The sequence below is a fragment of the Stomoxys calcitrans genome, chromosome 5 (genome assembly GCF_963082655.1).
Source record: "Stomoxys calcitrans chromosome 5, idStoCalc2.1, whole genome shotgun sequence".
NCBI lineage: Eukaryota > Metazoa > Arthropoda > Insecta > Diptera > Muscidae > Stomoxys > Stomoxys calcitrans.
This window is the reverse complement of record NC_081556.1, coordinates 129,300,240-129,325,841: the sequence shown is the minus strand read 5'-3', so window position 1 is coordinate 129,325,841 and position 25,602 is coordinate 129,300,240. Positions and strand designations below refer to the sequence as shown.

General features: G+C 35.3%; 1 protein-coding gene across 6 annotated transcripts in view; it reads left to right on the top strand.

Annotated features, from left to right (window-relative positions):
- Positions 1-25,602, top strand: part of LOC106080969 (myosin light chain kinase, smooth muscle) — a 171,629-nt gene that overhangs the window by 14,426 nt on the left and 131,601 nt on the right. Inside the window, exon 1 of one of the 6 annotated variants that reach the window (XM_059368417.1) lies at positions 21,357-21,609. The exons of the other annotated variants lie outside the window; for them this stretch is intronic. Coding sequence (XP_059224400.1) covers positions 21,515-21,609 — 95 coding nt within the window. The 5' untranslated portion in view covers positions 21,357-21,514. Of the gene's footprint in view, positions 1-21,356; positions 21,610-25,602 lie in introns of those variants that run through there. 6 annotated transcript variants of the gene reach the window in all.

Genomic DNA, 25,602 nt, shown 5'->3' with positions numbered 1-25,602 from the left:
CAATATGCCTTATAAGAATTAATGAAAAAACTATTAACACTTGACATTTTTTGTATGCACCAAATTTTTCCCAATTAATGTTATTCTATCATATAGGTAGTTTTTTGTTCTTTGCATTGCCTAGGATAATTAATGTTGACAAATAAAACCTTTATCAAAAAATATTAGCTCGAATTATTGCTTTTCATTTCTTCAATTCACTTTTAACATTTCTCGAATTTAAATATAGTTGCGGAACATACGCAACTAAAAGACCTTAAAAGTTATATTAAGACTGATGACGGAGTAGTACAAACAAATTTCGCTCGATGTTATTTTGCGTTTTTGGGTTTTGTCGTTTTCGTTTAACTTTTGCTTGAACAAAAAGAAAATTATAATAAAAGAAGCAAAAACATCATATACACATATTCATATTAGGTGAATGTATATTAGATGTACTTATGAACACTAGAGCAGGTGCGTTATGGGACCCTATGGCAAAGCTGTGGAAAAATATTGTCAAAATTTCATTTCTATACATATTTTAGCCAAAATTTAATTTTTATAGCAAATTTTGTCAAAATTGCTTTTTTATGAGAAATTTTGTCAACATTTCATTTCTATAGGAAATTTTGTCCAAATTGCCTTTCTATAGGAAATTTTGTCAAAATTTCATTTCTATAGGAAATTTTGTCAAAATTTCATTTATATAGGAAATTTTATCAAAATTTCATTTCTATAGGAAATTTTATCAAAATTTCATTTCTATAGGAAATTTTGTGAAAATTTCATTTCCAAGGAAATTATGTCAAAATTTAATTTCTATAGGAAATTTTGTCAAAATTTCATTTCTATAGGAAATTTTGTCAAAATTTCATTTCTATAGGAAATTTTGTCAAAATTTCATTTCTATAGGAAATTTTGTCAAAATTTCATTTCTATAGGAAATTTTGTCAAAATTTCATTTCTATAGGAAATTTTGTCAAAATTTCATTTCTATAGGAAATTTTGTCAAAATTTCATTTCTATAGGAAATTTTGTCAAAATTTCATTTCTATAGGAAATTTTGTCAAAATTTCATTTCTATAGGAAATTTTGTCAAAATTTCATTTCTCTAGGAAATTTTGTCAAATTTTCATTTCTATAGGAAATTTTGTCAAATTTCATTTCTATAGGAAATTTTGTCAAAAGTTCATTTCTATAGGAAATTTTATCAAAATTTCATTTCTATAGGAAATTTTGTCAAAATTTCATTTCTATAGGAAATTTTGTCAAAATTTCATTTCTATAGGAAATTTTGTCAAAATTTCATTTCTATAGGAAATTTTGTCAAAATTTCATTTTTATAGGAAATTTTGTCAAAATTTCATTTCTATAGGAAATTTTGTCAAAATTTCTTTCTATAGGAAATTTTGTCAAAATTTCATTTCTAAGGAAATTTTGTCAAAATTTCATTTCTAAGGAAATTTTGTCAAAATTTCATTTCTATAGGAAATTTTGTCAAAATTTCATTTCTATAGGAAATTTTGTCAAAATTTCATTTCTATAGGAAATTTTGTCAAAATTTCATTTCTATAGGAAATTTTGTCAAAATTTCATTTCTATAGGAAATTTTGTCAAAATTTCATTTCTATAGGAAATTTTGTCAAAATTTCATTTCTATAGGAAATTTTGTCAAAATTTCATTTCTATAGGAAATTTTGTCAAAATTTCATTTCTATAGGAAATTTTGTCAAAATTTCATTTCCATAGGAAATTTTGTCAAAATTTCATTTCCATAGGAAAATTTGTCAAAATTTCAGTCCTATAGGAAATTTTGTCAAAATTTCAATTCTATAGGAAATTTTGTCAAATTTTCAGTCCAATAGGAAATTTTGTCAAAATTTAAAAAATTTCATTTCTATAGGAAATTTTCTTAAAATTTTCCTAAAATTTTATTTTCATTGGAAATTTTGTCAAACTTTAATTTCTATAGGAAATTTTGTCAAAATTTCATTTATAAAGGAGTTATTGGCAAAATTTCATTTCTACAAGAAATTTTGCAAAAAATTTTAATTCCGTGGGAAATTTTTTCAATTTTTCATCTCTATAGAATTTTTTATGTTTCCTTTAACCTACTCTATTGCACCAACAATGGTGAGCACTTATATGTGTATATGAGTCCTCCCCAAGAATTTATGATTTGAAACAATGCCAAGGAAAATATTGAGTCAGTTTGACTAAAAATCATCCATTTTTAAATATTATGCATAATTTTTAGTTGTTACGGTCACCAATGATTATGACTTAAGGTTTAACCCTTTAAAGGTTTTTAAATTGCAAATAGTCTTCTATTTGTCAAAATAATATATTATTAATTTAAAAATTGGTTCAATATTATTGAGAATTGGCTAAGGGTTTTTGTGGATATATTAGAAATATCCCATCAAATGTGGCATTATCAAAAATATATCCAAAATATATTCTCACAAGCCATCAGTGCGTATGATTGCTGTGAGCATTTCTTAGGGTATATTAAACATACGCCCCGAGTAACGGCGTACATTTTATTATGTAAAATTAAATGTTTTCCAAAATTTTCTACATATAAAGATAAAATTTAGACGAAACTGAAACTTTCTAATTATTTAGCAGAGGTGATGGCCGGTGCGAAGTCGGTGGCGAGGTGGGAATATGTGAATGGAAAATAGTTGCCACATACCTAGTTGACACTTTGGTGGTCTTGAACCGGCGCTCCTCCGAGGATGCATATACAAGTGGCCGTGTCAGTTAGACGCTTGCTCTGTGCTCCCTTTTTATATTCTTCATCTTCCTATCTCGTCTTTTGATCACATTTCTTCTAAGGGTATTACCATGGGCCAAAACTGGCCTCCGAGTTAGCAAGCCTTTATTGTAGGTTACCCATTCAACCGAACCTGGCAACAAGAATTTGATGGTATATAACAAATATCCGAAACAATTTAAATAATATGAATCCGAGATGTCTTAAAACTCTGGGCAGTACCTTTAAAATATTTTATCGATTTCTACTTTCTAAAGTTAATGAATATTTTATAAAAAAATTGTCGACGGAATTTTCATTAAAAATGATTTCCATTAAACTTTCCATTAAAAAAAATATACAAAATTTTTTAATAAAATATAATTTTGACAAAATTTTGTATAAAAATAACATATTGTCAAACATTATACATAAAAATGAATTTGTGTTTGTTTGTTGGTTTGTTGCGTTTACATTCAAAAACGGATCAACCGATAACCTTGAAATTTTCACAGATTGTGTAGGTTGTTCTAGGCTATTTAATTTTTTGATATCGGAAGGGGGCGGACTTTCCCCCTTATCCTGAAAGTCCTGCCCAAAAATAAAAGTGTACAATATGGGACTCAAAAAAAAGATTTTCAGGAGTAGATTACGAATTTCATATTAAAAATTGGGTCTAAGTAGCTGGGGGGCCGCCCCAACTCCAAAACATCCTAAAATAGGTTTATAGGACGAGCATGACAATATGTGACTCAAATGAAAGGTATTCGGGAGTAGATTACGAATATAGGCAGGAAGAAGGAATAGCCTTTATAATTTGTTGATATTGGAAGGGACCGGACACCTCCCCCGTTACACCAAAAACACCACCCCAAATCAAAAGTGGACCGATGAGAACAATATGAAAGGTATTGAAGAGTAGAATACGAATATGGCATTACAAATTGGGTCCAAAGCAGACAAATTGTACGTCCATATCAATATGGGGCTCAAATGAAAGCTATCCGGGAGTAGACTACCAATCTGGCATACAAAATCAGATCGAAGTGTAGGGGTCACTCCACCCCACAAAAAAGGCCCCAAATGGGCATAAGACCCCTCATGACTATATGAGACTCGATTTGTTTGTTTGTTCCGTAGAATTAAAAACGGCTGAACCGATTTTCTTAAAATGTTCACAGACGGTTTTTTTGGAAGGAAACATAGGTTATATATTTTTTAGATATCGGATGGTGGCGGACCCTCCCACTTACCCCAATAACGCCATACAAAACCAAGAGTGGACTGATAGGCACCATATTGTGCCTATCAAATGAAAGGAATTGGAGGCTAGAAAACGAATATGGTACTAAATTTTTGATCCAAGTACCCAGTGGGCCGCTCAAATCAACAGTATTTGGGAGTGAAACACGAATTTGATATCTATTTTCAGGGCAAAGTGCCAGTGGCCGCCCCAGCTACAAACACCCTCCAAACTACTTACCGACCATGGCAATATGGGGCTCAAATTAAAGGGATTTGAGAGTGGAGCACGAATTTAATATTCATATTTGATAACAATAAAATTTCATGAAATTTTTTTTAAAATAAAAATACAAAAAAAAACTTTTCTTTCTTAACAGTAATCAATCAAATCCCTAATTTTCTGGTGATATTTATTCAGCTTAGCTCGACTCACTCCCCCTTTGGGAGAAATAACGTGCACAATATTTCTGATTTAATAAAATTTTGATGGAAATTTCTATAAAAATAAAATTTTAACAACACATTTTTTTTTTTTAATTTTCACGAAAATTTCTGTAATAAATTTTCAACGTTATTTCTTATTCTTTCTTGCATTAGTCGAAGGAAAGATTGTTTTTATGAATTAAAGAAAATAACTTGCCAGCTACCAGACAATCGGGCATAGATTTCACACCATTGGTAGACGCGTTTCTGGGCTGGTATGACCTCCACCAGTGCCTAGTGAATCATATCCGTCCGTCTTATCTTCTCAAACTATTCCAATTCTCATTCCCATGCCTAAATTACGCAGGCTTGCTACATCCTCTTATCTATTTTCTATGATAGTATTATTAAAATTATTCAATTTGCGGGCACTCTTCTTTATCCAAAAAAACCCTCATGTTTCGAATGGGAAAGCCTCCCTAATCTACTCATCTTTGTTTATCGGTTTGTTTGTTTGTTCCGTATTAACCCAAAACTGGCTGAACCGATTATCATGAAATTTTCACAGATTGTGTAGGTTGGTCTGGAAAGAAACATAGGCTATATAATTTTTTGATATCGGGAGGGGGCGGACCTTCCCCCTTACCCCTAAAGTACTACCCAAAAATAAAAGTGGACCGATCGGGACAATATGGGATTTAAATGAAAGGTATTCTAGAGTAGAGTACGAATTTCATAATAAAAGTTAGGTCCAAGTACATGGGTGGCCGCCCCAGCCCCAAAACCTCTTTAAATAGGTTTATTCGACTATCGAATTTCGAATATGGTCAGGAATTAGAAATAGGATTTATAATTTGTTGATTAAGGAAGAGGGCGGACCCTCCACCGTTACCCCAAAAACACCATCCAAAACCACAAGTGGACCGATAAGGACAATATCGGTATCAAATGAAAAGTATGCGGGAGTAGATAACGAATCTGGCATGTAAATTCATGGCAAAAACACAGCGCAAAATCAAAAGTGGACAGATGGGGACATTATAGGTATCAAATGGAAGGTATTGGAGAGTAGAACACGAATATGGTATTAAAAATTGAGTCTAAGTACCCACCGGGCCACCCCAACCCCAAAACTCCCCCAAACAGACATATTGGTCGTTCATTTTAATATGGGTATCAAATGAAAGGTATTCGGGAGTAGATTTCGAATCTTGCATAAAAAATCAGATCGAAGTATAGGGCGTCACGACAACCCTCAAAAACGCTATTAGACTCAATATGACTATATGACACATGGCTGAACCGATTTACTCTTCTTGAAGGAAATATAGGCGGACCCTCCCCCTTATCAAAAAATGCCACCCATATCCGAAAGTGGTCGGATGGGCACAATAAGGGTATTAAATGAATGGTATTGGAGATCAGAAAACGAATATGGTATTAAAATTTGGGTCCAAGTGCCCAGCGGGCCCCCCTCACACACAACTCCTCTAAACAGATATATTCGAAGTTCATGTCAATATGGGACTCTAATGAAAAGTATTAGGCAGTAGATTACAAATATGGCATAAAATATGGTCCAAGTAATTGAAGGTCGCCCACCCCCAAATGGGCATATTAGCCGACCATGGCTATATGGGACTCACATGAAAGGTATTAGGAAGTAGATAACGAATATGACATTAACATTTGCGTTCAAGTCTAGGTGTCGCTTTTCCTCCTGAAGATACGTCAAATGGGTTATTTGACCCATTATGACAATATGGGAGTCAAATGAAAGGTAATTGAGAGAAGAAACGAATTTGATATCCAATTTTGGAACCAAGTGTTTTTGGGTACGCCCTAAAGCACCTCCTAAACTGATCTTCATTTCCATTGAGAATAAAGAACGAATTTGATATCCATATTTGAGTCGAAATGTCTGAGGTGCCATCCCTTCCCTAATGAGAACATTACCACCAGGAACCGAGAAGGGGCTAATTCTCACACATCAATGAGCGCTTTCCGATTCAAGTTTTTTTATAGCCGAGTCCGAATGGCGTCCCGCAGTGCGACACCTCTTCGGGTAAAATTTTTTAAATTATCATGCGTGGCATTGTACTTCGCAAATGTCGCCAACATTAAGAGGGAATAAACACCGCTTTGTCCGATGTTCTCGCCAGGATTCGAACGCGTTCAGCGTCACGAAGCCAAATCCGGGGATCGGTCTATATCTGTTTATTGACCGATTCGGATCATACTTGGCATGGATGTTGAAAGTCGTAACACAAGTCTTTGTTTCAAATTTCAGCCAAATTGGCAGAAAATTGAGGCTTATAGGGGCTCAAGAAGTCAAATCCAGGGGATCGGTTTATATGGGGGCTATATCTGTTTATAGACCGATTCGGTTCGTACTTGGCATGGATGTTGGAAGGCGTAGTACAAATCTTTATTCCATATTTTAGCCAAATTGGATTAAAATTGCGGCTTCTAAGGGCTCAAGAAGTCAAATCCGGGCAGCGGTTTATATGGGGGCTATATCTGTTTATAGACCGATTCGGATCATACTTGGCACGGATGTTGAAAGTCGTGACACAAATCTTTGTTTCAAATTTCAGCCAAGTCGAATGAAAATTGCGGCTTTTAAGGGCTCAAGAAGTCAAATCCAGGGATCAGTTTATATGGGGGCTATATCCAAATCTGAACAGATATGACCCATTTGCAATCCCCAACGTTCTTCATCAATAAGAAGTATCTGTGCAAAATTTCAAGCGGCTAGCTTTATGCGTTCGACTACTATCGTGATTTCGATAGACGGGCAGACGGACGGACATGGTTAGATCGAATCAGAATGTTGAGAAGATCCAGAATACATATTCTTTATGGATCGCAGATCAATATTTCGAGATGTTACAAACAGAATAACTGGATTGGTATATCCCCATCCTTTGGTGGTGGGTAAAAGTTTTGTGTAAAAATAAAATTTTAAAAATTTTCAAAGAGAAAATTTTGACGGAATTTACTAGAAAATTAAACATCAGTGAGAGCTGTTGCAGTTGTCTAGCGTTCGAAGCTATCAATACAACATTCATCACATGCACAGAATCATGTGCACCATGGAAGTAGTGTAATTGTCACAGACAAAAAATCTATCATTACACGAATATACATGCATTGGGCTAAAGTACAGCTAATAGACAGGGTTGTCGAACGTGGTTAATGTGGTATTTGTATCATAAAGGCTTTTTCGCAATAAATACGATACAAATGCAACATACCATCATCACACCTAATATGGTTGAAAAGTCTTCTAACCAAAGACGAAACGCGTGCCTTAGTGGTTGTTGTGTGTTGTGATCTCTGGCTTTCCTATTCCATTTGCAAAGAAAATCATTAGCTCGTCTCGAAAGAGAAACAAACAAAAATTGTGAAATTTAATAATCTACGCCCTAACAGACAAAAAATGAAAATGAAAAAATTTCAAGATGTTTGAAAAAATGGTGGCAAAATTTGTTTAAAACAAAATGTTAAGCTAATTTTTTTTTAAATTAAAATTTCGACAAAATTTTCTATACGAACAACATTTGGGATGTGTTCTGTACGAAATTCATATCTACTATCGGATCCACTGCGGGTCCGCCCCACACCCAAAACTCCCCCCAAACAGGAATTATTTAATGACCACGGCAATATGGGGTTCAAATAAAAGGTATTTAAGAGAAGAGCATGAATCTTATATCAACTTTTAGGGCCAAGTGACTGGCCCTGGCCCACCCCCAATAAAACCCCAAGCTGTTCAAATTTACCGACCATGACATTATGGGGCTGAAAGAAAAGGTTTTTATGAAGAGAGCACAAATTTGATATCCACATTTGGGACCAATTAACTGACGGGCCGCTCTTTCCCAAAAAAATACCACCAAACAGGATTTATTTACCAACCATGTCAATAATTGGCTTAAAACAAAGGTATTAGAGAATGAAAGAAGGCTCAGCTGAGCGGGGCCAGTTCAGCTAGTTAACGGTAAAATTCGATGAAATTTTCTATAAGCACAAAATTTAGATAAAATTTTTTTTTAAATGTATTTTATTTAATTTCAATCAAGTTCAATTTTATATAAAACTAAAGATTCTTCAAAAAAACAAAAAAAAACAGAAAAAAATGGAATGTATGCGTTAAAAAAATTACTGCTTTTCTTTGGAACACTCTAATGTCTATATCGGGAAAAATATAAAACGGTACACGTCAGAAATTTCGTATTGCATATCGTCTTTTTATTATGTTGCCTTTATGTTGATAGCAATACTCAGAACGTGTCATTTGTCTTTCCTTTGATTCTAAAAACTTAGGATTTAATGACGAAATAAATATCTCCCAAACTTAAAAAAGCTATTTTTCATTATTTGTCCTAATGAAAGATAATCTAGGCGACTATACCCCTCTGGCAGTTGCTCAAGAGCCATCATACAAACAGACAAAATAGACATTGATGGATCATAAATCAAGCGGCCTTACAGCTGTGTCAAGGCGCATAGCTTTCATTAAAAAAACCGACAGTAATTTTAACAATGTCAGATAACGACATAAGAGAGAGACAGTGGACTTTTTAGAACCATGACACCAGCAATGTATTAAAACAACATTGGCTTTGGCCCTCTGAATGTCAAAAAAATCAAAATGAAAGAAAACTACAAACATGGTACACAAGATTTGAAAAAATTAAAAAAAATCACTATAACAAAAAAATTACAAAAATCCATTTGTTTTGCCAAATTCATAAAGTAAAAGAACAAAATAAAATGTTTAAACAATTTTATTTCTCAACAATAAAGCCATTAAGCCTCATCATCATCTGGTGCTACTCACAACATTTTGAGAAATTCTGAGAAAATTTATATTTTTTGAAAAGAATTAGACAATGTGCGCATACTTTTCAAGAAAAGATTACCTGCGCCATGAGAAATGAAATTTGAAAAAAAACAACAAAAAATATTTGGTCAGCCTCTGAGCACCCCCAATGGTGGTTGGTGGTGGGCATTCACGCAATCAAAGGCCAGTCCAACTTTGACGACCGCCTCAAGTAGAACGAAAAGCAAACAAAACAACCGTTGTCCGTTACGCCGAAAATTTTTTTAAATTTGAAAATACAGAGGAAAAGCAAAAAATTTAAAAGAAAAGAAAATTCATATTTTTGTTCTGTGATAATTCAAAAGCAAAAGAAAGGGAGGGGGAAATTATTAAAAAAAATAAAAGATTTCGAAATCAAAACGCGAATATATATGAAATCGTACATATAATTGTCAGTTTTGAAAATTGCCAAAGAAATATTAACAAAAATATACATAATCAGTTTTTTTGATTGAAGTGAAACTGTGGTTGAAGGTATAGTGTAAAATGTAGAAATAAAATAAAATATTATTAAAAAAAATTAAACAAAAATGAAAGTTAGCCACAACAACAAGTGTCTATTAAACCAAAGGATCCATCTTAAAAAAACCCATAATTTTTTCTGTTTTTAATTCTGCCTGTCACTCAATGCCTAGGGCCCCGAACAAAGTCTGCTATAGAGCAAAGTGAGCCAAGTGATGAAAAGTGAATGTGTTCTACTGTAGTGCTGTGATTGCATTAATCACCATGCCCATCGCTTTCGTGTTGTTGGTCATTATAGTGATTGTTCTAATTTCAAAACTGTTTTAGTTTTGTGCTTTTAATTGAATTGCTGATGCTTATGGGATTCGACCCATTTCATACCTCCCTTTACAACAATCCTGCTTGAATGTAACGAAAGAAGAAAAACATAAATGAAACATCTTTTATCATATGTGTAATGCCGACATATTTAATTTATAATTTGTGTGTTTATTGCATAATAAACATTTGGTGTTAACAAAATGTGAAAAAATACGCGACTTGTGTATACAAAAAAAAATAAAACAAATAAAAATAAAAATACGACACAATATCTCATTAAACAAGACATGGGTAGTTGGCACAGTGGTACTTAACTATAAAATAAATATTTATTTCTCTATAAAGTGGTTTTTGGCAAAATAAAATTGTTTATTTATCGATTTTGATTTATCGTTATCGATTACAAATTATCTTAATCGATTGCAAATTATCGTTATCGATTACAAATTTTCTTTATCGATTATTAATTATTGTTTATCAGTTATAATATGTATGTTAAGGGTTATGATTTTTCTCTAAACAGTTATCAGTTAATGGTAATCGTTATCGATTAATTTTTTTTCTTGGTTAAGATGGGAAAGTGCATTGCTGCATGCACATAAGTCGTCACTTATGTTTCATGTCGGCCTTACAAGCCGCCTTATCAACTAAAAACCCACCTTATCGCCGCTGAGAATGAAATCCACCACGGCACTGTTTTCGCAATACTTGGAGTTGGCTTTCAAATCAGTCCCTACACGTTCGTCCATTCTGTCGCTTGCGTCCAAGCTTCCATTGTTGAGATCACATATGCCTCGACGAGAAATTTTTCTTTCGTCTTCCGACGCCTTCGCAGTATCTTGCTACTAGGGTCCAGTTGTCAATACTTCCAATCATTTTGTCTCCAATATTTTCTGCAGTTATTGGCCCTATCTGACTTTCTACTCGTAGGAACCCGCGTGTTTCCTTCGTGTGCAATGGAAGAAAATATGCTCAGCGTCATCCAGGTGTTCTTCATCTTCGTAGAGGCAAAAAAGAGTGCTGGACTTCCCCATTTTGTGAAAACATTTCCGCGTCCGGACAGCATTTGCCTTATGTAATAGTTTACGTTCCCATGTCTCCCATAAACAAAGTTCTTGATATCTGGAATTGGATTAGATTGGGTTGGAAAGCGGATTTTAATCTGCCCCATGCCATTATAGATATAACCCAAGCTAATGATCGGCTTGTTTTGCGCTCTTAATACTAAAAAGTAACATCGAAAGAGAAAATCTAGATTAGGAATTCCGTGCTACTTACAACATTCCTATTTATTTTCCAAACTACGCCCCTAAGTTGGCTGTTGTCTGGTATTGTGTTTCCACCTAAGTGCCGGTGTCTGTTAGCCGCGAAAGCCGGACAGTGACATAGGATATGCTCCAACGTCTCATCATCCCCTCATGCCCTACACATACGTAAGTGTGCTCATAGTCCTACGTGTCCCCTTATGATACCGAAAGCTATACTGACCTCCTCCTTTATTCCTGTCCGTAATAGCCTCGTCTTTTCACGAATCAAAACTCCCCATAGGATTTTCTTCATCCTACCGACCGTTTCGATGTTCCACAGTGTCATATACGGGTTTGTGGCCCACGCACTTAGCATGACGGTAGTCCTTTGGCGCCCACGCACTTACCTCGGTTAGCGTCGCCCCGAAAGGCTTCGGGTTAACCAAGTTTATTGACGGTAGTCCTCTGGCTTTCATTGCCAAATTGTCAGCTCTTTCATTCCCCCTTACTTCGCTATGGCTTGGAACCCAAACGATGGGGATCATGCCATCCTCAGAGAAGGCGTAAATCTCATTCTTATACTCTACGATTTTGGTGACCTTTCCTTCCAAGTTGTTATTGCTCTGAAGGTCAGTTTACTGTCCGTAATGATGTTGACACTCGACGTTCTAGCGTTAGCACCACATCACCTAACGCATTCCTTGATCGCCCTGATTTCCGTCTGCGTGACCGTATTATGGTCAGGCAGTCGAAAACAGGACCTTATTATGGTCAAGCAGTTGAAAACAGATCTCAGTCCCTGGGTTCTCAATGTAGTCCCCAGGCTAACTCTATCCTCTAACTTTGATCCATCCGTGTAGCAAGAACTTCCAGGTGGCAATAACAATCTATGACTGTGCCTCTGTCAGCAATGTCTCGGCCTCGACCTCAAGTATCATCTCGCGTATTCGATTGGATATCTCTTTTATTCATTCCAAGTTCCCTATCGTAGCTCCGATTATACCGCTTTGGAATGCCCTGCTCCTATCCCTTATCCATTCTCCCATCGCCTTAAGTCTCATAGCCGCAGTGGCTGCCTCACACTTAATCTCTACGACTATGGGCCGGTTATCTAGAATAGTCTCCAGTGCCCTAGTGGGCGTAGTACTCATCGCTCCGCCTATGCCAAGGAACGCCTGAACACCTTTTGTATTATCCTTACTTTTTCTACATCACAGTCCACTAAACTTCTGAGGCACATGTTAATATTGGTCTAATCACGCTCCTGTAGAGCTTAGATTGGACTATCCTCGTATTCAGGACCCATTTCGAGCCTACGGCCGTCTACATAGTGTCCAACATCTGTGAGTCTTCTCGGTACGCTACTGAATATGACACTTCCAATTCAGTTTCCTGTCCAAGATCACTCCTATGTATTTGACCTCGTCAGACATCGAAATCGTGCTATTGTGGAAACGTGGTGCATCAAATTGGCCTACCTTCGTCTTTCTCGTGAACCATCAGATTTCAGTCTTCTCTGACCTAACATTGGGACACCTGGGTTTTGCCTAATCGTATGCCATCTGCAAGACCCTTTCTGCCTACCTGATTCGGATCCTTCCCTCTTAGAAGTTTTATAACATCCTCTGCTTAGCAGACTGATTCAAATCCCTCCTTAGTTTTTATCCGTAATAGGTTATATCTCCCGAATGTTTCGTATATGCCACTTTCTTGTAGCCTCTCTAATTTAATTTCCGTAATCTTGGGTAGGTAGATTCACTGTTGTTCAATCTCGCCTTGGCAAGTCCAGAACGTTAGCTTGTAGGTCAAGCGGTATCATTTCTGCTGGTATCTGCACTGAAGCAGCCGAAACGGTCCGATATGCCGATGTCACTCTTAGTGCGGCGGTTTGCTCAACACTAATTAGCTGTTGTGCTTTGTGCTTGACATTAAGGCTATCAGCCCAGATTTGGCACCCGTATTCGAGGATGCTGTTACAAGCTTCCATTAAAAGTTTCGAATCGGTTTTTGAGCAGAACATCAGTTTAGAATCCAGTTGAATTCCAAGGTAATTTACTGCCTTCCTTGTCGTGATGACTACGTTGTCGACTCGCATGTCTATTTCCAGGCGAATTCATCGCCTAGCAGAACTAGTTCAGTTTGGTGTATAGGCAACTCTAGTCCGCGTTCGCGTAGCCAGTTTCACGAGCGCTTACGCTGTGCTGCTTACGTGTTTCTCGCCGGTATGACTGCCTCAATGTCGTTTGCGTAGGCTAAGTGGAAGATCTCGTCAGGCAATTTTATCCTTAGGATGCCATCGGAGCTGTTGAGTGTCCTGGGCCCGGACCTCTGCAAATTTGACCATGAGTATTCCATTAAGGAAGAGAGGCAAACTTTTCACATATCAATGAGTGCTGTCCGGTTCAAGTTTATGCTCAATGATAAGGAGCCTCCTTTTTATAGCCGAGTCCGAACGGTGTGCCGCAGTGCGACACCTCTTTAGGGAAAATTTTTTACATGGCTGCCAACCATATTTTCAAATGGCATAATTCTTCACCACCAACCATTTGATGTTCTCGTCAGGATTCAAATCCACGCGTTCAGCGTCATAGGCGGACTTGCTAACCTCTACGCTGCGGTGGTCTCCTATGTCTAAGGTAACTTTTGATTATACTTCAAAGGATTCTTTGTTGGGCGTCTATCACGTCTTTCCACCTAAGACAAAAGCGTTCTTTACATCAAGTATGATTGCTCTGCTGTGATGGTTTTTTTCTCGTGCATGTATAACTTTGTCAACAACATCTTTGAGTGCCCCGATACACAGTCGAAAAAAACTAGTAAAAAATATGTAATTTGAAAACGGGTAGAGATAACTTTTTAAAATTTCAAATGGTTCAAGCTGAGCTATTATCGGATTAAATTTCAAGGCCCTAGAGATATTGTATACCTCGGACTATTTTGTAGTGATTTTTGACACTATCTACAAAAAAAAAGTTTTAAAAATTGGACCATAAATGAAGATTTGGCAGATCCAACAGTTTTTTGAAGTGCCGAGGTGACAAACTTCAGGACCTGCCAACAGGCGCCCGGACCACCACAGCTTTAACCATTTCAAATTTCAAAGAGTTATCTTTATCAGTTCTCAAATGACATATTGCTTTACTTTTTTCGATATTCTCCCACTGTCCGACAGTTGGTTTTCCTGGGCGGAAGCGGTGCTGCCTTGCGGATAGCTTCTCCTTCTCCAGTGTTTATAGCTTCTTCCAGTCTGGACTTAATAAGTCTCTCTAGTAGTTTGCCGGCTGTGTCAAGCATGCATAGAGGTTTGTAGAAAGAGGGTGCGTCTCCCTCTCTCTTGCTTATCAATACCGATTTTGTTCTTTCCAGTATTCTGGGAAACACAACAAAACTAGTTTTACGTTGTCTGTAAATATTTATCGTTTAGAATTAACGGCTATCGTTATCTTTTCCGGTGGTTTTGAGTTGCCTTGATACAGTTATTACTTATCGCTTTCGATAATTAATTATCGTTTCCGGTTTATATTCAACTTAACGATTATACATTCAGGATTTTGATTAAAAAGGAATAGTTATCAATAACAATTAATCTTTATCGAATATAAATGATCGTTATCGACTATCAATTATGGTTATCAAATATTAATTATCGTTTTCAAATATCAATTATTATTTATACATGTAAGGGTTTGGAGTTGTCTCCGGATATAAATTATCGTTTATCAGTTATCATATATCCCTCCCTTTTGTTTTTATCGATTATTAATTATTGTTGGTTTTATATGGTCTATGCCTTGAGATTGCTTCTTTATAAATTATAAATCAATCTCCTGATTTTTGCTTCTCAGTTTCGTTTGACATATAGGTGATGGGAAATTAAAGATAGTATAGATACTATACATATTTATTTTTAGAAATATCGAAAATATTGAATGTTGCGTATATCGATCGTTTGTCAGCTCTAGTTGCTATACACAAGTTAAGGATTTTAAGTTGTCCCTTTACAGTTAGCGGTTGAAATGTATCGTTAATGATCCATAGTTATCGTTTGCTGTTATTATTTATCAATTATCAATTATTGTTTATCAGTTAACATATTCTAGTTAAGGGGTTTGAGTTGTTTGTAAACAATTATTGGTTGATATTTATCGTTATCGATTATTAATTATCGTTTTCGAGTATGATATATATTTAAATCAAATTTTGAATATGGTGTGGAATTTCGATACCATTAAATGCATTATGCATTTATCGCTATCGAATAATAATTATTATTTCCGAATATTATTTAACAATTATCGTTTATCTGTTATCGTATACAGGTGAAGGGTTTTTGTTGTCTCTGAATAGTTATAGATATCAGTTATTACTTATTAGTTAAGGTTTCCGGGTAACAATTCTTGTTTTTCACTTGTTATACACAAGTTAAGACTTTTTAATTATCCCTAAACAGTTATCGGTTGCCATTTATGGTTATCGATTAATAGTTATAGTTTTGTGTTATCAATTCCTAATTATAGTTTATCACTTATTACACACAAATGAAGAGGTTTGTGTTGTCTCAAACATTAATCGGTTTACAGTTTTCGTTATAGATTAGTAATTATCGTTTTTGAATATAATTTACATACAAAAAAATTTTGAAGATTGTGTCGAAATTTTTAGAGGTGTGGGACCACTGTGCTTTCGTCGTATGTTAACGTCAAAATGTCGTTGTTTCGCTTGACTTATGATCAGAAGGAAACGCGTTGAGATCTTTCGTGTGATGATCGGATGTTTGTTTTTATGCGTTCTGTTGTCTGTCGCAGTAGTTGTGGTCTGCCAAACAATGTAGAGATAGAGAGACCCCCCAAAAGCACAAACAATTACCAAAACTACTCAGCCACCCACTATAACAATCCGAAGCAAAAGAAAAAATTTGGTGGAAAATATCTTGTCATGTGAATGGGAAATTTGTCAAATGGAAAGAAAGAAATATAAAATATCTTTTCAAAAATAGAAAATTATGAAAAAAAAAAAACAAGAACGAAATAGGGAAGATGAAACGGAGCAGGATTTGGAGGAAAAATAGCAATTAAAATGCTAGCCTAGCCATACCAACATTGAGGAAGGCCAGTCTCCAGCAACGCAAAACATTTGTTGAGGCCATATTCATTTTTTGGGAACATTCGCTACTTTTTGTGTTTTTGTTTTACTTTGATTTTAGTGTTTTTTTATAATGCGAAATGAAACAAAAAACTAATGAATATTTTCAAGTGATGTGTGGCAGAATGTCTGCCTTTTAAATCCAAATTTATGTTCTCTCTGAAAGAATGGATGACATGCCAATTTAAATTGTTGTTAGAAAAGTCTTAAGTTTTCTTTTCATCTAGGCAATATTTTGCCTGATGATGCTGATATGGCATATGCCGATATTAAGATGGTTCAGTGCAAAAAATAAAATTAAAAAAAAATTGAACTATAATTTCTCTGGATCTTTGAGAACTAAATCAAAAATGAAAAAAATCTCTGGTTATTTGGGAACTAGGACTGGTCGTCAGGAAGGTCAGGAAAGTTACCCGATCGTATGACGATTTTTAAGGTTTCCCACTGTCAAAATGTTTGAAACGTCAAAAGCGTCATAAGGCTTCTAAGAGCTCACGAAGTCAAATCCGGGGATCGGTTTATATGGGGGCTATATCTTTTTATAGACCGATTGGGATCATACTAGGCTTGGATATTGGAAGTCATAATTAAAGTCTTTGTTCTAAATTTCAGCCCAATCAGATGATAATTGAGGCTTCTAAGGGGTCAAGAAGTCAAATCCGGGGGCTATATTTGTTTATAGACCGATTCGGATCATACTCGGCATGCATGTTGGAAGCCATAACTCAAGTCTTTGTTCCAAATTTCGGATCATACTAAGCATGGATGTTTTTGTAAGTTATAACACATGTCTTTGTTCCAAATCTTAACCAAATCGGATGCAAATTGAGGATTCTAAGGGCTCAAGAATTCAAATCTCGGGTTCGGTTTATATGGGTGCTATATCTGTTTATAGACCGATTCGGGACATACATATCATGGATGTTGGAAGTCATAACTCAAGTGTTTGTTCCAAATTGGATGAAAATTGAGGCTTTTAGGGGCTCAAGAAGTCAAATCGGCGGATCGGTTTATATGGGGGCTATATCCAAATCTGGACCGATATGGATGTTTGAAGTCATAACTCAAGTGTTTGTTCCAAATTTTAGCCAAATTGGATGAAAATTGAGGCTTCTAGGGGCTCAAGAAGTCAAATCGGGGGATCGGTTATATGGGGGCTATATCCAAATCTGGACCGATATGGCCCATTTACAATCCCCAACGACCTACATCAATAGTAAGTGTCTGTGCAAAATGTTTACTTGTATATAAAAATACTTTCCAAACAATTTTTGATGTTTTCGTATTCTTTGTATATAAACCTGAACTTCTGATCTCATAAAATCGGAATTTAGTTTTATGTAGCCGCTATATAGATCGATCTCCAGACTTCAAGTCTTTAGACAATAAATTGGAAATTTTTTATCCGATTTTGATGAAATTTGGCACGGTGAGTTCTGGTAGACCCCTACCCATTTAAAAGTCTGGTCCAGATCGGACCATATTTGGATATAGCTGCCCAATAGACCTACCGCCCGATCTCCCGATATAAGGTATTAAGGTCATACAATATCGATTTATTAACCGATTTCGATGAAATTTGCCTCAGTGAGTTATGGTAGACCCCTACCTATTCCTGTCAAATGTGGTCCAGACTCAATGGTAAGGGACCTCCATTTTATAGCCTTTCGCGGTAGTTGAAGATAAGCTATTTCGTATAGTTTTACATTTTTTTCTACCAAATTGTACGAATTTTGAACGGATCATCATATTTCCTTATTGTGCCTACATGTCAAACTGCAGACCTCTAGGTCTATCTATATATACGAGTTGTGAATAGATCATTTAGTCACCCATCATATTTTTCCTTGTACATGCATTCCAAATTTCAGATCTCTAGCTCCATATCTAAAGAAAAAACCAAATGGTACCAATTTTGGTACCAAAATGTATGAAATTTTAATAGATAATTTAGCCACCCATCATATATTTTTTTAGTTGTACCTACATGCCAAATTTCAGTCCTCAAGCTCCATTTGAACAGAAAGTACCAAATGGTATCAAAATGTACGAATTTTTAATAGAAAATTTAGTCTCCATCATTTTTTTCTTAGTTGCCAAATTTCGAACCTCTGCCATGTCATGCCAAATTTCAGACATTTAGCTCCATCTATAAGAAAGTAACAAATAGAAGTAATTTTGGTATCAAAATGTTCGAATTGTGAAAAAACCATTTAGTCGTCCATCATATATTTCTAAGTTTTACCTACATACCAAATTTCAGACTTCTAGCTCCATCTGCACAGAAAGTACCAAAATTGGTACCAAAGTTATACCTGCATGACACCTGGAGGCCATCGTAGCGCAGAGGTTACCATGTCCGCATATGACGCTGAACGCCTGAGTTCGAAACTTGGCGAGACCATCAGAAAAAATTTTCAGCGGTGCGTTTCCCCTCCTAATGCTGGCAATATTTGTGAGGTACTATGCCATGTAAAACATCTCTCCAAAGAGGTGTTGACACGCCGTTCGGACTCGGCCCTTATCATTGACCTTAAACATGAATCGGACTGCACTCATTGATATGTGATGGAATGTTCATGGACAAAATTTGCATTTGTACCTGTATGCCAAATTTGAGACTTCTAGCTCCATCTTTAAAGCAAGTACCAAATGGTACCAATATTAATAGTACCAGAATGTATTAATTTTGAATAGATAATTTAGTCACCCATCATATATTTCCTAGTTGTACCTACATGCCAAATTTCAGACCTCTAGCTCCAACTGTAAAGAAAGTAATAAATGGTATCAATTGTGTTTACTTCCATTACCAGTACGTTTACTCCCATTACCAGTTCTATTTTTCATATTTGCTATTTACTTTCATCATTTCAAAATTCTACCTCCATCCATCCGACCTGTACAAAGTTCAACCAATTCATACCTTTTTGTTACTTTTTTTAGTACCTAAATGTACAAATTTCCAGAAACTCTTCTAATCACCCAACTAGGGTTGCCAAAGTGTACCTAAGTGCCAAAATTCAGAGCTCTAGTTCAATTTACAAAGAAAGTACCAAATAGTACCAATAGTGGTATAAAACGTACTATCTCTCCCACTTTCGGTACGATTTGCCAATTTTGCCAATAATCACCCAACTAGGGTTGCCAAAGTGTACCTAGTTCAGTTTACAAAGAAAGTACCAAATAGTACCAATTGCGGTATAAAACGTACTATTTCTCGCACTTCCGGTACGATTTGCCATTTTTTTACCAAACCTTAATTTTTCGACACGCTCTTTAATTAGAGCCAAAGAAGGCAATTCTAGCCCTTTCCGTTTGCATGGGCAAATTTGTATCATTTTTTACTTTTTAGTACGAATGTCACCAAATCCCGTCTTATCCCGGGCTTAGGACCCAAGACCAACATTCGTGCAAAATTTCATGATTCTAGCTTTAGCCGTTTGGGCTGGCCGATGATCAGTCAGTCAGTCATGCAACTCTTTGGGCATCCGCCCAGCGGTTCACCATCAGCATTTCAAATATTTTTACCAAAAAAAAAAAACTATAGTGAAACATTGAAATTTACCAATCACTTTTGTTTGGATTTGTAGCCCTGGACCAAAAGTTCACATGGACCAATTATAAATTTGTCACGCTAACTAAAAACAAAATGGAAACTGTCATAGATAAATCTCCATGACAAATTCCCTTTGGAAATGTTTATTCTTGAATGGGTCTTTTGTTTCACTTCCGTTCACCGCCATAACTAATGGCTTGTGTCAGGAATGAATGTTAATTTTAGAAATTACGCATTCGACTTCGATATCTAAGACTAAAAATCATTCAAAACAATGTCTGTTTTCTTTGTCCGAATTTACATAAAAATAGTTTCAGTTTTTAATGGGAATTGGGTATTGGGAATGGAAATTTGCCTTGCAAACATCCATGGGTGGTGGCAAACATGCACACACACACACACTTATTACACTGTAAATAATTATAAACACAAATTCTAGTGCAATATGGCTAAATTTACAAAATTAAGTTAAATATAAAAACCACAAAGTTTGTTTTCCCAATACAATGGGGAGGGTGAAATTTGAAATTCAAGGAAGAATGCATAGGGAGATGATGTCGTCGTTGATGTGATTAGCTTTTCCGCCTACAGCAGAATAGGAAAATAAGAAAAAATCCCTCCAACTTGGGGGGCTATAATGAATGTTTAAATTGAAAATATAAATTTAGTGCACATAAGAGAACAAAGGCATTATGCTATTAAATACAAGAGTTGTGGCAAAGGCAGAACCTAAACAAAAATGAAAAAAAAAACGAAATAAACATTTTGTTGAATGAAATAAAAAAAAGTTAATGAAAAAAAAAAAATAAAACTCTTAGTGTCAATGATGAAAAATGGGAATCGGAAATTGTTGTGCTAGAAAATTACAATATTTTAAATATTCCATCAGTGCGGTTGGTTATGGTGCTCGCGGTGTAAAAAAGCAAAAAAAAATTGAAAAAGAAAAATTAAATAGAAAAAATTCAGTAAAATGAGAAAAAGAGAAAATCATGAGAATAAAAAATTGAAAAACTATACAAAAAAGTTATTTTATATTTTTAATTTATTTAATTTATATCGTTTATTTCGGTTGCAAGTTCTTAGCTAAAAAACCACTTTAATTTTTTTTAATTAACAATAATCTATATTTTTTTCATAATGAACAAATATATAAAACATTTAAATAAATAAATAAAAAGTATAATCAAAATAAATAATAAATAATAAAATAAATAAATAATCAAAATTAAATAAATAAAAATTAATAAATAAGAGAAATAATATTTTTATTCCTGTTTCCTTTGCTTAAAAATTGCCTTCAGCATTGATGTATCATCATATGCCGCCATTTCTAAAATCCCCACACTTGATGTCGAAAATTTTCGTAAGAATTAAGTGAAAATTAAAAACAAAATTGCTAACGCAAAGTAATTGGAGCTTGGTATTGTGAAAAATATTATTATACGAAATTAAGAAATATAAGCCAACTAAAATTGTTATTATAAATTATGGGCAACGGTTGTTCCAAATGCTGTCAATGCACTACTGATCGTAAATTCCATCATGGCACACTCTCTTCGGCATCTTCAGTATATCGCAAAAGGTAAATAATTGAAAGATTTTTTTGTAAACAATTTGAAAATTTGCTCAATTTTATTGAAAACAAAAATAAATAAAATACGCTACAAAAGCAAAAAAAAAAAAAAAAAACAAGTAAAAACGTGATGTTCGTGAAGTTCGGCCGGGCCGAATCTTATATATCCACCACTATGGTTCGCATTGGTCGAGTTCTTTTCGCGGTATCTCTTTTTAGGCAAACAAAGAACAAAAGAAAATAATTGCTATGCTATTGGAGCTTTATCAAGTTATGGTCCAATGGAATGTTAGAGACCATAGCAAAAGCCATTGTGTAAAATTTCAGCCAAATCGAATAAGAATTGCGCTCTTTAGGGGCTCAAGAAATAAAATAGGGAGATCAGTTTATATAGGAGCTGTATCAGACTGTATAAATTCCAGCCAAATCGGAAAAAATAGCGCCCTCTATAGGCTCAAGACCCAAGATCGGTTTATATGACAGCTATATCAGGTTATAGACCGATTTGAACCACACTTAGCACAGTTGTTATAAATCATAACAAAATACCTTGTGCAAAATTTAAGCCAAATCGGATAAGAATTGCGCCCTCTAGAGGCTCAAGAAGTCAAGATCCAAGATCGGTTTATATGGCAGCCAGGGACGTAGCCAGGATTTTATTTTGGGGGGAAGGGGGCCCACAACACATTTTTTCAAAATCGAAAATTGCCAAAATTCTTGTTACTGTGAAGTTGGCAAAGATACCTCAATTTTTTTTTTGAAAATTGCGGTAGCTTTTGGGTGCAGGAACTGACACATCGGCGATGACATTTGGTCATAAAGGCAGAGCTGAATTTTACACTGAATGCCAACACAGTGCAAATATTTTTTGGAAGTTGTATTAATGGCTTCGAGCGGTATACAACGGCATCGGCTCTTGCTGCTGCTACGTGTGCCTAGGTTCACATTAACGGCGAAAAATACCCCAGAAAAGAGCTGCCTTAGAAAAATTGTAGCTCGAGTAAGAAACGAGATATTGTAATGACATTTGGATTGGCGTAAAGTAGACGACTGAAACCAGTTACAACAATTTTCCCCCTCATGTTTTGGGAGAGAATTGGCTTGTTTTTTTTGGTACCTAAATGTAAAAATTCTAAAACAATCTTTTAGTCATCCGTTACATACTGCCAAGATGTTCTGTATCTTTAATGTCACAGATGTAGCTCAGTCTTTAATTAAAGTTCCACTTTGTCCGTACTTAAGTACTTTTTATTCTTTTTATTTTTTTTTTGGTACTAATATGTTATATTTTTTGTACAAATATGTAAAAGTATGAAATCGTACCAAATACGGTACAGTACTTCTTTCGCTTTCATTACTATTTTCATATTTTTTGTATCAACCCCCTTTATTTCGCAACAACAATCATTTAAGCCAAATTTCGAAGTTCTGGCTCTACCCGTTCACCCTATTTCGTACAATTTGGTACTTTTTGTTTCGAAATGCCCAAAAAATCTTTTGGCATACCAATTTAGGTTGTCGTAGTTTACCTTAATTCCAAAATTCAAAGCTCTAGCTCTTTTTTCGAGACGCTCTTTAATTAGAGCCCAAAATCATAATTCTAGAGCCACCCGTTCGCGCTGGGCACAATTTTATCATTTAGTACTTTTTAGTACCTAAACGTACGGATATCACAAAACCCCGTCATATCGCCTACAACCCACTACCCACATTTGTACCTACTTTCATGACTCCAACTTTAGCCGTTTGGTCTGGACGTTGATCAGTCAGTAAGTCAATCACGCGTCCTTTTTATATGTAGAGATAAAATTTCATCAAAATCGGACAACGGAATCGAGGGTCAGGCGAAATGGGTTAAAATTTTAAAAATAAATTTAAAAAATAAATAAATGGGTTAAAATTCAAAAATATTTATTGAAATTTGTCTATTGAAAAATTTTTATAAAAATGTTGTCTGGGACAGATAAGCATAATAAAAGGATTTTAAAATTTTTATGCAAAATTTAAATTTTGGGTCTAAAAAAATCTCGCGGTAAGGTTGTCTTTAGAGAGTTTTTCGCTGAAAGTAAGTCCTTAAAAAAAATTAATAATTTTTTTTTATAAAAATTTTGTCTTTAGAAAGAAATTTACGAAATTTTATTTAAAAAAAAATATAATTTCGAGAGGGGTCCGGCCCGTGCTGAAGTTTCGTCACAAGAGAATATTACGCTGAAATTTAAGATATCCCAGGCGATGTCAGTAATTAACTAGGGATTTATTTGTTAGAAAAACCTACCAAAAATGGTCAGCCTAACAACCTTCCAAGAGAACACAAATTTTGGTTGGAAGCTACCAAAACCGGCTACACTGCTCACGACACTAATCACGACTGACGAGAAAATCGCGAGACACTCACGACTCACTGCACACTTACGAATTACGAAAAAATCACTACTCACGAGGCTCTCACGACTCCTGGGACACTCACGACTCACGAGAAAATCACGACTAAAGTTTAAAAAAGCGGAAACAAAATTTTTTACATGCTCTCAAATCGTACGGTATTTTAGCGTACCAATCTGTCTACAGATGCAGAAAAATGAAAAGACCAAATAACTGGTTATGCAGGGCTGATAAATTTTATACATTAATTTTCGTAAGTTTAAAAGCTGTATGATTTGAGACGTATGAAAAAATTATTATTCGCTTCATGCAAAAACCTTTGTTTAGTCGTTTCGTGAGTGTTTTGTGAGTCGTGATTTTCTTGTGAGTGTCTCGTGTGCCCGTAGCCGTCGCATGACCAAAGATAAAGCTCCCTTAACCTCACTGCACTGATCGCAGCAATTTGTGTAGCCACAATGTCTAGGCAGGCATTAGGTGTAGCATTAAATTCAGTGCATCAAAGGGTGTTGTCCTCAGTGCGGCTGTGATGCACAATCAAGCCATCTTTTGGATCAGGCTGAGTATTGAACAGTTGGTGGACTTTTTAAGTGCCGTCCGCCAGACTACAACACCATATAGCAGTATAGGTCTGACAACTGCAGTATATACCCACTGCATGACACGCGATTTAAATCCCCCAACCTCTGCCAATTACATATAACTCTTCAAAGAGTTATATGTAATTGGAACTAGGGATTTTTAGATTTTTCGACATTTATCAATATAGCAAATGTTGATTTTTCAACTTAGTTTATCGAAAAAAGACTTTTGCAAAAAGTAGACGTTTCGATTTTTTGTCAAAAATTTGCAAAATGCTCTAATTATATACTCGTATTTCCTACAAGTTTTCGAAGACGTTTGCCATCAATATATAATCATTTCCTTCCTTGTTTTTTTGTATAACGGGGAGGTATCAAAAAGAGCTTTAAATGCAAAATTGGCTCATTTTTATATTAAAACCACCCCGCTATCTTAAGGCCAATATGGCTTATTGCAAAAGTTTCCCCATTCCCGTTTACTTCTAAATTACTAGATATCAAATGAACATTCCATTAAGGAACAGGGAATACTTTTCTCATATCAATGAGTGCAGTCCAATTAAAGTTTAAGGGGCCTCCCTTTTTTATGCCGAGTCCGAACGGCGTGCCGCATACCGACAACACTTGGTATAGAAGTTTTAACATACAAAAGGATAATCACCGCTGAAAATGTTGTCGATGTTCACACCGGGGTTTGAACCCAGGCGTTCGGCGTCATGGGCGGACATGCTAACTTCTGCGCCACGTTGGCCGCCATTCCCGTTGACTTCCCCTTTTTTTGTATTTGAATTAGAGCTTGAAATGGTCTATATATCCTAACCGACTTTTGACTAGTGTTACTCTGAATGTTAAAATCCAAGTAGAACATCACATTTTATTGCACATATGAGTTACGAACAGAAAATTATCTCTATTCAATGAGATTTTATGTATGCGGCATTATCAAAGACCATTTTTAAAAAAATGTTGAGTTTTCTAAATTTTGTTGTTGTCGTCATCATCAAAACATGAAAACAGACCGCCTGCAACAAATCGGAGTCTA